We start from the raw sequence: 12,830 nt of genomic DNA, 5'->3' as shown, positions 1-12,830 counted from the left end.
CTATGTAAAGTTTATCATATAACTATGTTGAACTATATAAAGGCTATTTACTGCTCCTTACTTGCTATGTAATAACTATGTAACTTGCTACATTACATAGTTCAGTCTGTGTAAAGCATATGCCATTACTATTGCAATACTATTTAAAGGTCACATAGCTCTTTGAAATAGCTTATGAATGTTTATGTGATATCTTTCGAGTTAATACATTTACTTAGCTTACGCAATGTCCTTTAAAGGTGCCAAACTTTGAACATAAAAGCACTCTGTACACGGAGAAAATGAAAAAGAAAGCTTTTATTCCGATCAATCAACGGATTACCTTGTTTGATGCGCTCTGAGTCTCATAATCGGCCTTTTTCCAAAAGGAACAAGATGCATTACTCTCGAAAATTACACACTCCAAGTCAGCACTTAATCCTTTCAATGAACTCCAGTATCTTTCGAATCTTGCTCCGTAGAAAGATTGTCATCCTCCACCATCTTGGATAACACGTGAGAGACCGGACTGGGAACAAGTGAGTCCTTTTTGTTTTGGTCAGCAGTCAGCAGTAACCAGTCCAGCTCTTACAGATTTTGCGGAACCGCAAGATTCGAAAGATACTGGAGTTCATTGAAAGGATTAAGTGCTGACTTGGAGTGTGTAATTTTCGAGAGTAATGCATCATGTTCCTTTTGGAAAAAGGCCGATTATGAGACTCAGAGCGCATCAAACAAGGTAATCCGTTGATTGATCGGAATAAAAGCTTTCTTTTTCATTTTCTCCGTGTACAGAGTGCTTTTATGTTCAAAGTTTGGCACCTTTAAAGGACATTGCGTAAGCTAAGTAAATGTATTAACTCGAAAGATATCACATAAACATTCATAAGCTATTTCAAAGAGCTATGTGACCTTTAAATAGTATTGCAATAATAATGGCATATGCTTTACACAGACTGAACTATGTAATGTAGCAAGTTACATAGTTATTACATAGCAAGTAAGGAGCAGTAAATAGCCTTTATATAGTTCAACATAGTTATATGATAAACTTTACATAGCGTTTACATATGTCTGGTTCTACAAGGGAATTTTCTTACTTCTTAAATTTTATACATAATAAGAAACTGCATGCTAAACATTTCTTTAACTTTTTATCTGAAAAGAGTTGAATTTATAGAATAGAAACTGTAATAAACTAAACATTTGTTTCATTTGAGGAATGTTAAAATTGTTAACAAGCTGTAGACTATTGCTAGTTTATTTCCAGTTTCCTGCAAGAAAATGAAGACTCCAAAAAAACTGTCATTTTCTGGCAGCACCTGATAGCTGTATCAAATTCAAGCTATTTCCAGCTTTTGAAAGAACCCAAAACTTGCAAAAACTGGAAAACAATTTCTGGAATAAAAGCTGGAATTTGACTCTGGAATAAACCTGTCACATTCTAGAAATTTCCAGAACTTAACAGAAAGCTTGAAATTCATTTTGCAAGGGGAGTGGCAAATTTGTGCGAAATTCGACCGTCAAAAAGCATCTTGGTACATGGCTTTCTCAAAGGAGACTATATTCACCAGAATAAGCAATGTTTCCGCTGCAATTAAATTCAATAAACGTTTTGGGTAATTGAAACAGAGGAATTTTGAGGCCCAATTTCAACATGCTGTTTGTCAACAAAAGTCGACCTTTGACCACCAAAGCAGAGGTGAGGTATATTGAAATCACACACGCTAATCTCGATTTATTCACTAAACAATTCGAGACTCTAGGTTTACTGACACAATACAACGTGAATTGACTGGAACTACTGTAGGTCAAGGGGAAGGTGTCATTGAAATTTAACTGTCTTGGTTTAAGAGTGACATATCCGGTAACTGACCTAAAAATTTGCATACTAGCAAGATTCATTCCATTCCATATTGTTACGCAAACAAGTTTCCTTAATTCACTTTGTGAACATACCTGCAAAACAAACAAAGAAAGGTATCCCCCTTTATATAAGCATACGCTGCTTGGATTTTCCTCGAAGCCCTCAAACAACCATCCAACCAGTCGAACGCTTCGTGACTTTCGTGAGTTGTGCCGTGATTGTGTCGTCAGAGCTGTCTCGCAAGAGATTAGGACAAGGCACACAGACCATTTTTACTGCGTGCCGTTCTATTCTGAGTTTGTTGGGGCAATTTGTGGCCCAAGATCTGACAATCCAGCAAACGTTCAATGTGTAATAATAGCAAAATGTGATAAGGACATCAAGGCACACTTGAGAAGTTATAAAGTGTTGGATTCTTCTCTGGATACAGAGGTTAGCCTTTTGCTCGCACGTGTGGGTAAGCTTTAAATGAAATCACTTAAATTAAGATATTGAGCAGAAAATCACTTTGCAAAATCCGCCGATACTACCTATTACAGACTTAATGTCAAAAGCAGAATACCCGGCCACGAGAAATAGACCCTAAAAACACTGCTGCCGCAGTGCCGCCGCAGTCGTGTTGCTGGATATACCTTATATACCTATATACCTATATACCTGCTTACCTCGTGAGGTAAGCACCGCGGCACTGCGGCACTAGCCAGTCTACTCAGCTCAATTTAACCGTAAGTCGACTAAGGCACTGCGGCACCAGCCATTCTACTGAGTTCACTCTATCTGACATGAACTGCGCTAAATCCACTTTGGTTCACTTCGGCACTGCAGCTAGCGTCGCGAACGTAAACGCTCCTTTGTGGACGGGTATTCAGCAATCGCTCCAATTGCGAAAATCAAGTAAGCAAGATATGTAAGACCATGTAATCATGTATCGTTGTACGAGACTGCGAGCACTCACTTTTCCAGTTGTCCCTGAAGCGAGTACATTGATCAGCGCAGCCGGATTGTATCACTGCCCGTGAAACTAATGGTTATTGTTTTCTTATTAATTGCTTTTAAAAGGTGTTATAGATGATAGATGATAGATGATAGGGTACGACAATTTGCCCACGGCATGGTGATCGATTTGGAATGAATGGGCATCAGACATGGCAGTGAAAGGGGAGCGCGGATTAACCCTTAACACCGGCTAAAACCAAACTGGAACGCAAAATTACAAACTGGAATGTTTGATTCAGTTCAGTTTTAGCCAATAGGAATCAAATGTCAAACTCCCAAAGGAATGAGACTCTGAACAGTGTTGTAGGATCCAAAAATCCAAAAATAAGATTCTATGAAGGCAGCGATAGTAACCATTTCCGTATCAGTCAGCAACCTAAAGCCACAGGCATAGCTCGATACGTTCACAACAGCTTCAGTCAGTTCCAGGTCATTGTTTGTTGAAAAGGAAACTTAAAGTTGCGTATCATCAGCGTAGAGGTGAAATTGCAAGTTATGATGTCGAAATAAGTCAGCTAATGGTGCAGTATACAATAAATAGAGGATAGATCTACCCGGTAATTGTAATCACGTCACTAAGATAAGATGGCACTTATCCATGAATTGATTTAAATCTTAAACCTGATTCGATAGGCAATGGGAAGCCAAGGAAGGTCGTAGAGAGCTAGTATAGTGAATGGTTAGAACCCAAATGAAAATGAACAGCATACTTAAGACTCCATTGGTAGTATGGTGTCTAAGTGGCTACCCACATGTACGCATTGCGTACCTACTTTTTTAAACAACGCCGAGAAATACGAAAACACAATAGGTTCAATGCCCTGACTACAGGATGCTAAACTGGCACAGCAAGATTAATTGAGCATTGAAGGAATAACTATCTTAAGCCAAAATTTCGAAAGAAAATGCCTTTCTTCATCAGGGTTTCCCAAGGAATGATTTTGGCTTATGGAAAAAGAGAGGGAAAGGCATAATTTGAATGGCGGGATTATGCATCTCTAGTATAAAAACGGCCAATTCTGTCCTGACGAGCACCCTTTCTCAATGGAAATGTGTGAGCAGTTCAATTAGCTCATTCAAAGTCCCTGGATCAAAATACGTGGAGTAACCAGGTATCCAGACAAAAAAAAATTGGGACGAAACACAAGCAGCTCAGACATTGGATAGATTTAGACCTGAAATAAATTATTATGAGTTTGACGTCAATTGCAGAAAATTGAATACTACACTGTTAATTGCATCCCCTCCTGTCTTTTTGGTGTCAGCTACATTCCGGCAGCAAATTTCCTGCCAGCGAAGCATATCTTAAGAACTTTTAATTAGCTTTCCACAAGAAAGATGAAATGGGATGCCATCGCTTTTCTATAGGCTGTTTTTTCCTCATTTACATAGTTAATGTTCCGTGATTATTTTTGTACCAAACGCTCTTAGTCTGTTAAATGCCCAAGTATTTATTCTGTAACAACTGTCTCCATTAGCCGAAATAATTCCTTGGGAAACCCTGATGAAGAAAGGCATTTTTCTTTTGAAATACTGGCTGGCTTAAGATAGTTATTCCTTCACTGTTCGATTAATCTTGCTGTGCCAGTCTAGCATCCTGTACTCAGAACATTGAAACGATTGTGTTTTCGTTCATTTATCTTTTAGGTGCACCCCAGATTTCTGAGAAAAACTTCCTGGTTTTGATTATCAACAATGGTGGATAGAAAGTTGGACGTTTTGGAGCGGCATATGCAAGAGCTTAGCATTGCAAGAAAGGTGGGAGACAAACAAGGCGAGGGCTTGGCTTATTTCAATCTTGGTAGATACTATCAGGGCACAGCTGACTTTAATCAGGCCATAACAAATTACACAGAATCATTAGCCGTTTGTAAGGAAGTGGGTTTCAGGGCCGGAGAAGGAGCAGCCTATGGCAATCTCGGCATTGCTTATCAAAGTCTTGGTAATTTTAAGCGAGCCATAGAGTACCACCATCATCTTCTTAGTATTGTCAAAGAGGTAGGGGACAGGGCCGGAGAAGGAAAAGCCTATGGCAATCTCGGCATTGCTTATGACAGTCTTGGTAATTTCAAGCAAGCCATAGAGTACTACCATCAACATCTTAGTATTGCGAAAGAGGTAGGGGACAGGGCTGGAGAAGGACCAGCCTATGGCAATCTCGGCATTGCTTATCAAAGTCTTGGTAATTTCAAGCAAGCCATAGAGTACCACAATCAACGTCTTAGTATTGCGAAAGAGGTAGAGGACAGGGGCGGAGAAGGAGCAGCCTATTGCAATCTCGGCATTGCTTATCAAAGTCTTGGTAATTTCAAGCGAGCCATAGAGTACCACCATCATCATCTTAGTATTGTCAAAGAGGTAGGAAACAGGGCCGGAGAAGGAAAAGCCTATGGCAATCTCGGCATTGCTTATGACAGTCTTGGTAATTTCAAGCAAGCCATAGAGTACTACCATCAACATCTTAGTATTGCAAAAGAGGTAGGGGACAGGGCTGGAGAAGGAGCAGCCTATGGCAATCTCGGCATTGCTTATGACAGTCTTGGTAATTTCAAGCAAGCCATAGAGTACCACCATCAACATCTTAGTATTGCGAAAGTGGTAGGGGACAGGGCCGGAGAAGGAGCAGCCTATGGCAATCTCGGCAACGCTTATCAAAGTCTTGGTAACTTCAAGCAAGCCATAGAGTACCACCATCAATATCTTAGTATTGCAAAAGTGGTAGGGGACAGGGCCAGAGAAGGAAAAGCCTATGGCAATCTCGGCATTGCTTATCAAAGTCTTGGTAATTTCAAGCAAGCCATAGAGTACCACCATCAAAGTCTTAGTATTGCGAAAGAGGTAGGGGACAGGGCCGGAGAAGGAGCAGACTATTGCAATCTCGGCAACGCTTATCAAAGTCTTGGTAACTTCAAGCAAGCCATAGAGTACCACCATCAACATCTTAGTATTGCGAAAGTGGTAGGGGACAGGGCCGGAGAAGGAGCAGCCTATGGCAATCTCGGCAACGCTTATCAAAGTCTTGGTAACTTCAAGCAAGCCATAGAGTACCACCATCAATATCTTAGTATTGTCAATGAGGTAGGGGACAGGGCCGGAGAAGGAAGAGCCTATGGCAATCTCGGCGTTGCTTATGACAGTCTTGGTAATTTCAAGCAAGCCATAGAGTACCACAATCAACGTCTTAGTATTGCGAAAGAGGTAGGGGACAGGGACGGAGAAGGAGCTGCCTATGGCAATCTCGGCAACGCTTATCAAAGTCTTGGTAATTTGAAGCAAGCCATAGAGTACCGCCATCAACAACTTATTATTTGCAAGGAAACAGAGGACCCAATAGGGCTGGCAATCGCATGTTATCATATTGGTCTTGTTCATGAATTTTTTGGCTCCTTGGGCAAAGCTCTTAATTACTATCGTCTAAGCATTTATTATTTTGATGAAGTTAGGCGTCTTCTTAGGTCAGAGGATGCATGGAAAATAAGCTTTCGTGACACAAAGGGGTTTGCGTACACTGCTCTGTGGACAGCACTCTTGAAGAATGGAGAGGTTGATGAAGCTTTGTATGCTGCTGAGCAAGGACGAGCACAGGCTTTGGCAGACATTTTAAAGATGCAATACAGCGTTGATGAGAAACCTATGATGAAGGTAACTATCTCTTTGGTTATGACAGATCTACCTTCACAAACTGTTTTCATAGCACTTGAAGGGAACACGATCAGCTTCTGGTTGCTAAGAGATGATATCAGGATAAATTTTAGACAAAAGAAAATCAAAAATGGAAGTGCCAAGTCTCTGATGAAAAGTACTTTTAAACAGATCAATGCGGGGTCTGTTGTACGATGTGAGAATCGTTCGCTTGACAGACAACGCAGTGATTTCTCGAGCAGTAGGGAAGCTGTTGAAGAAACCGTTCAGTCCTTGAGCTTTTCTGTGCACTCTTTGCAGCCTTTGTATGATGTCTTAGTCAGTCCTATAGCAGACTTGATCCAGGGTGATGACTTAGTGTTTGTTCCTGATGGACACTTTTGCCTGGCTCCTTTTTCTGCAATGAGTGACTCTGTCAGGATCCGTGCAATCCCCTCGCTGACTGCTTTAAAATTGATCACTATGGCACCTGACGACTTCCAAAGTAAGAATAAAGCGCTGCTTGTAGGCGATCCGTGCTTGAGCGAAGTCACTTACGGCACTGGTGAACCCATGTATGAACAGCTGCCGTGTGCGAAAAAAGAGGTGGATATAATTGGAGAACTTCTGAAGACCGTGCCTCTTACAGGAAAAAATGCAACCAAAGCTGAGGTGCTGAAAAGAATGAAGTCAGTTGCCTTAATCCACATTGCTGCACATGGGAATGACGGATCTGGAGAAATTGCTTTGGCCCCAAATCCCGAACGCACATCCCAGATCCCCGAAGAGGAAGATTACATGTTATCGTTGAGCGATGTTCAAGCAGTTCGCCTTCAGGCAAGGCTGGTTGTGCTTAGTTGCTGTCATAGTGGCCAGGGAGAGGTAAAATCTGAGGGTATTGTGGGAATAGCCAGGGCTTTCCTGTGTGCTGGTGCCCGGTCTGTTCTGGTGTCACTCTGGGCAATCGATGACGAGGCGACCTTCATTTTCATGAAGAGTTTCTACCAACAATTGGCAGATAGAAAAAGTGCAAGTACAGCTCTTCACCATGCTATGAAATCTCTTCAGGAGACAAAGAATTATTCGGCCATAAAATACTGGGCGCCATTTGTGCTAATTGGCGATGATGTCACCTTTGAGTTTGGGGAGCTCGAACAAGAAAAGAATGGTAAGTGCTATTTAAATATAACCTCAATGACTGAACCGCTGTACTTTGTATATGTTTTTAATCAGGAAGTTGTCGAAAGGAGGATGTACGTTCTTCACAGAGAAATGGCTTTAAAAACGGTTGCCAGAGTGGTTATTTTTACTCAAACTGCTTTGACTAATACCTGAATTAAATAATGTCTGCATTCACCGAGTCAGCTACTTCAGCTTCCCGCAGATAGCTAGCTGTTTGAGCCCGTGTTATGATGGACTGACTGTGAAACTGATCGGTGATTGTCGATTGCTTATGTCAAGTGAAGTGAGTTATTGAGGTCTTCAACTCTACATGTCAAAGTAACCACGAATAGGAATTGTTGCTATTAACTCTAGCACAAACAGTTAAATGAATGAATTAAGATAATTGTTATATTATTTACTTGTCAATCAGAACGAAATTTGTTAGTGCCATTTAACCCACTACTTGTTTCTTTCTTCCTTGTTTTGTTTTTTCAGAAACGATGTCCAAAACGTGAAAAACTTACTTGGACTGTGATACGTCGATATGTTATTTTCCTTTCTTCGATTATATGAGTTATTGAAAACAATTCAATCATTGATACCTCAGTAGCAGTCAGACACAAGATAGAGCGGTTTTCAATTTAGTGTCGAAAGTAATTAGATAATTACTTTGGTTTATGATTACTTCACTCAGTGATTGGTTTAAAGTTCTCGCGCCATTTTTTCAACCAATCAGAAGTGAAACCAAAACCAATCGTGGCTCACGCGTGCACATTTTCCCGCGCCTTGTGTCAGCTACGTGTAATTACTTCGAGTTTTGATTGGTTTGCCGGATTGTCTCAGTCCTTTTTGATTGGCCAAAGTAATTACTTTGGTTTTGGTTTTACGACACTCAATTGAAACTCGCTCTATCATGCCAATTATAGTTAAAGTACCATGGGATTTCAGTAGTATTAAGATACTGTCCAAGTCCTTACATTTGTTTTGTAAGCATCTGTTCCAGGATCAGTTAATCACTTGATAGAGATCAGGGACTTGTCAAAACAGTTTGTTTCCATAACTGAGGATCTAGCCGTCGTGTTATTTTGGCCCTTGAAAATAACTCCAAGCTTTTGCGGTATGTTTCTCAGGTGACATGTATACTCTTTAGCTTGCTATACCAACTTTCCATTTTCAATATCATTAAGTGCCAGTCTCGGGGAATGTGTATTTTCTGTGTTTCTGTAAGGTTGGCCAAAGCTAAATAAGCAAATTAATTGTTTCGGGAGGCAAATGTCTATAACCTAAAAAAAAACCTAGGAAAGTAGAAATGTTTGGAAATAACAAAAATTTTAATGTAGCATTCACATTTAAATGATATGGAAATTGCTGGAACAAAACGCTTTATTCCCAAAGGGTTTGAATCGGGCACAACATTGAGTTAGCCGATTTGTTTATTGTTTATTTTCCCGCAAAAAGTGGTTCAAAAACATACACTTTTCTGACGCTGATGAGGACTAGGACAATTTGGGTAAATCTAACTCCTTGGTGAAGGACTCTTGCTAGGGCCTAGTACGAAACAAATGGAAAGTTCTTTACTTTAAAGTTGTACATGTTGATTTTGTGATATTTTGTCACAGAGGGACTGGACCAATGCAAAATAATGCAATGAAATTGGCGATTTCTTAAAACTTTTAGAAGGTAAAAAGGTGTGTGGTGCCAAAGTTGCCTGATCTCTTAATTAATTGTGTGCATTTTAAACCCCTGGGGAGGTGGGACTTTGCCCATGCATATGCTTGTGGAAATTTTTGAATTTTAAAAATGATATGACTACCCGAGTCATGTCATTTCATACCATTTCACACCATTGCAAACGTTGGTCAGTAACTCTCGAGTTGACAAAGGTATTATAAGGGAAGCATTCCATCCTTTCTCCATGTTAAAACTGACAGCAGGATGGGCACCCACCTCCTAAACCGATCACCCCAAATCGAGAGTAAGGTCTATCAGTACTGGTCTCCTTCTCCACTACGGCTGAACGTGCAAACAGATTCAATCCGAGCTAAAGTCTTTGTCTAGCTCTCCTCCACTTATGCAAATTTGGAGCATTTTGTACCTGTTATGAACGGTCATCACTTCTTTCCATCCCTCAAACTGACATTTCCCTTTTTATTCAACTTATACGACGTACAGTCTACTTTAGACTTCAAATCTACTTCAACGAAACAAAGATTTTAAACAAGCTGAGAAGATTCAAAATAGGCGAGGCAAAGAGTTGAACCCGGTTCGATGGCTTCACCTTGCAGTTTCCGACATCCACTAGACCAACGAGACAAGTTCCCTGAAAGTCGAATTTTTTAGAGTATTGACATAATAGTACCTAGCATAGACCTAAATACTGTAGATCAGTGCGGCATAGCTTAGAAACGCTATTTCTTGTTGAACTAAAGCTGTCATTCTGCTTGTTTTCATTCTTTTTAGAGCGGTAAGCTTGTCAATATTAACATGACATAATGCGTCGTGTAATTGTTACAAAATGTTCAATGTTTGAGGGATGGAAACTAATGTTGACCGTTATGAACTCGCATGTTCATTTCCAACTCCTTGATAATGGCGTCATGAGGTCGCCGAAACGTCGGAAGTTTAGCTTTTTATCGCTAGTTTTTAGATAGAGGATATTACACGGTGGCGAGAAGATATGAATTTTATGTTCGAGTGGCAAGAACAATGTCTCATGAGTGAGCGAAGCGAACGAGTGAGATATTGTTCTTGCCACGAGAACATAAAATTCATATCTTCGAGCCAATGTGTAATGTTCTTTTTATTATATGGAGACTAAATATTGAATACTCAAACGCAACATTTCAACCATGTAACTTTTCGGGTGTTTAATTTAAATTAAAGGGTGTTCAAGGTTTCGTACGCGCCTTTGTACATGTGCTATACGAATATGTGAGAAAACCCTGCAATCTTAATACAGATTGAAACAGTTCGTTAGTGGCTTAAGTTTCCTTTGGAAACATTATTTGTTCGAAACCGGTTTGCTCCCTCTATATATACTAGTATATATAGAGGGAGCAAACCGGTTCCTCTTAAACTAACAGGAATAGCCGTAAATCGGCTCAAAGACCACACAGGAGGGAAAAAACACTCAACTAAAGTAAGGTAAGACGATTTTTATTTAAATCGCTATATTTTCATAGGTCACAGAAACAATCGTTATTTTCCCCCTACAAATCCTTATATATATGCAAATCGCTCGAGTCACGTAACAATGCAAAGGTCATCATATAAAGAGCTGCTCATATATCGAGCTTGAGCAACCTGTGGTTAAAGGGAAATGCTTTAGGAGAGACACAGGATTATGTCAGAACTGCGAAGATCATAGCTTCACTTGATTTCATATCCGCAGTTCATATATGATTCATTTCATATACCATTTCATCATTGACTCATTCCTCACGGGACCATTAGAACCCACAAATGACCAGCTCCCAACGTCAGTGGCTTCATAGTTCAGTTGGTTAGAGCGTCGCACCGGAATCGCGAGGTCACGGGTTCAAACCCCGTTGAATTTCCTGAATTTTTCAGGCTTCTCTACGCAATTACAAAAATTGCGCTCATAACTGCGAAGATCATAGCTTCACTTGAAGTTTTATTGTCTTTTGAAAATTTACATAATTATGCAAATTATGCACTCCATGATATCACGTGATTTCATATATCCCATAATTTTTAAATCTTATACAAACAAGAAATTTTATGCTCTTTATAAATATATATGGTTTAATGAGGTCTCTGTGTAATGTTTTTGCTTGGCAAGCATTATAAGTCATATGGCTTGTATTCTCTTATAATAACCCCCCCCCCCTCCCCCTATAGTATGCTAAGGGTTAAGAGGTACCAAAATCCTGTCTTGTGGGCGTGGCATTGATTTTTTCCGCCCTCAAGAAGTACCAAATTATGGGTTTTAATAAAACGAAATTAAAAATTAGTTAATTGTCAAATGTCTCCTGTCATAATCTTTTGGCTCAATACCCCAAAAAGTACCGCTAAAGCTCCCGCTGTGGAGCTTTTGATGCTGAACACCCTAAGAGGAACCAAAACCACTTTTTTAACCCCTAAAAGGTACGACGAGCACCCCCGTCCGGGTGTGAGCCCTGTTGTCGCTCACTCTTTAAAGTCAACTGGGAGCTAGTATTTTTTCGAGTTTGTAATAAACGGTTTGTTACTCTCTTTCACGTCACAAAAGTTAAATCTGAACACCGTTTCACTTCCTCGGTTTTGGGCCAAATCATTAAAAGTAAGCAGATTTTTGAAGAGACAGCTGAACTGCGCAGAATACCCGGCCACTCCTTTGTATTGTTATATGCCTCGTTCTTCGAACGATGCTGCGACAAGGACACAGACCATAGTACGTGGCCTTGCAGTTACTCCGAGACAAAGGGGAAAAGAGATTTATGTAAAAAAAACATTTGAGGGTAGCTCAGTTCACTTAACTTACCAGGACCATGCCTCAATAAGCGTGATTTTTAAAAACAAATTACGATTTTGAGACGGCAATACCACATTATGTTGACGGCTAGTTGGGAGAAAATATATTCGGAATTGGTCGGAATCGCAAAGCGACGGAGCCCAATACGGAATACATTTTCTCCCAACGCCGTTAATATAATGTGGTATGGCCGTCTCAAAATCGCAATTAGTTTTGTATCGCGATCCATCATTTATAAGGATAAATAGAACTGTAAACTAATCAACCCGCGCCTGATCGAAAATTTCAATTCTTTCTACCTGCGAAACGTATTTGTTTGCGTACGCCAGCAACCCAATTCAGTGCAACGACGTCAATTTCTACATTAGAACCAATCACAGGCCGCAAAAGTGAGACGACAATACTTAGCTCTTATTAACCGAGAAGGAGGTCTGTACGGGAGAATCTTGACCGAGGTCGTGAGTACAGACCGAACGCAGTGAGGTCTGTACACACGACCGAGATCAAGATTCTCCCATACAGACCGACTAAGCTCGGTTAATAAGATGTTTATTGTATGGCAAACAAGAACAATTTAATTCGTTTCATGTAACTGGTTTGTACTAACTGACATTTTGCTTGCGAACGGCGATGAGTGGCGATGAACTGAACTGTCATCATGCGGTTTGGCACTTCCATAAATAAATATTGGTAAAAGAAAATACTCAATATTTTTGCATTTTAGTTTGC

The 12,830-nt window shown here is 40.2% G+C and overlaps 1 protein-coding gene across 8 annotated transcripts in view; it reads left to right on the top strand.

Moving 5' to 3' along the window:
• LOC138003881 (tetratricopeptide repeat protein 28-like) overlaps positions 1-12,830 on the top strand; it is a 250,699-nt gene that overhangs the window by 46,330 nt on the left and 191,539 nt on the right. For 6 of the 8 annotated variants that reach the window (XM_068850169.1, XM_068850168.1, XM_068850166.1 and 3 more), the window contains 2 exons: positions 4,490-7,631; positions 8,123-11,396. The exons of the other annotated variants lie outside the window; for them this stretch is intronic. In XM_068850169.1, the coding sequence (XP_068706270.1) occupies positions 4,538-7,631; positions 8,123-8,142 (3,114 nt within the window). In that variant the 5' untranslated portion in view covers positions 4,490-4,537 and the 3' untranslated portion in view covers positions 8,143-11,396. Of the gene's footprint in view, positions 1-4,489; positions 7,632-8,122; positions 11,397-12,830 lie in introns of those variants that run through there. 8 annotated transcript variants of the gene reach the window in all.

The sequence above is a fragment of the Montipora foliosa genome, chromosome 5 (assembly GCF_036669935.1).
Source record: "Montipora foliosa isolate CH-2021 chromosome 5, ASM3666993v2, whole genome shotgun sequence".
In the NCBI taxonomy this organism is placed as follows: domain Eukaryota; kingdom Metazoa; phylum Cnidaria; class Anthozoa; order Scleractinia; family Acroporidae; genus Montipora; species Montipora foliosa.
This window is presented reverse-complemented; position numbering and strand designations above follow the sequence as displayed.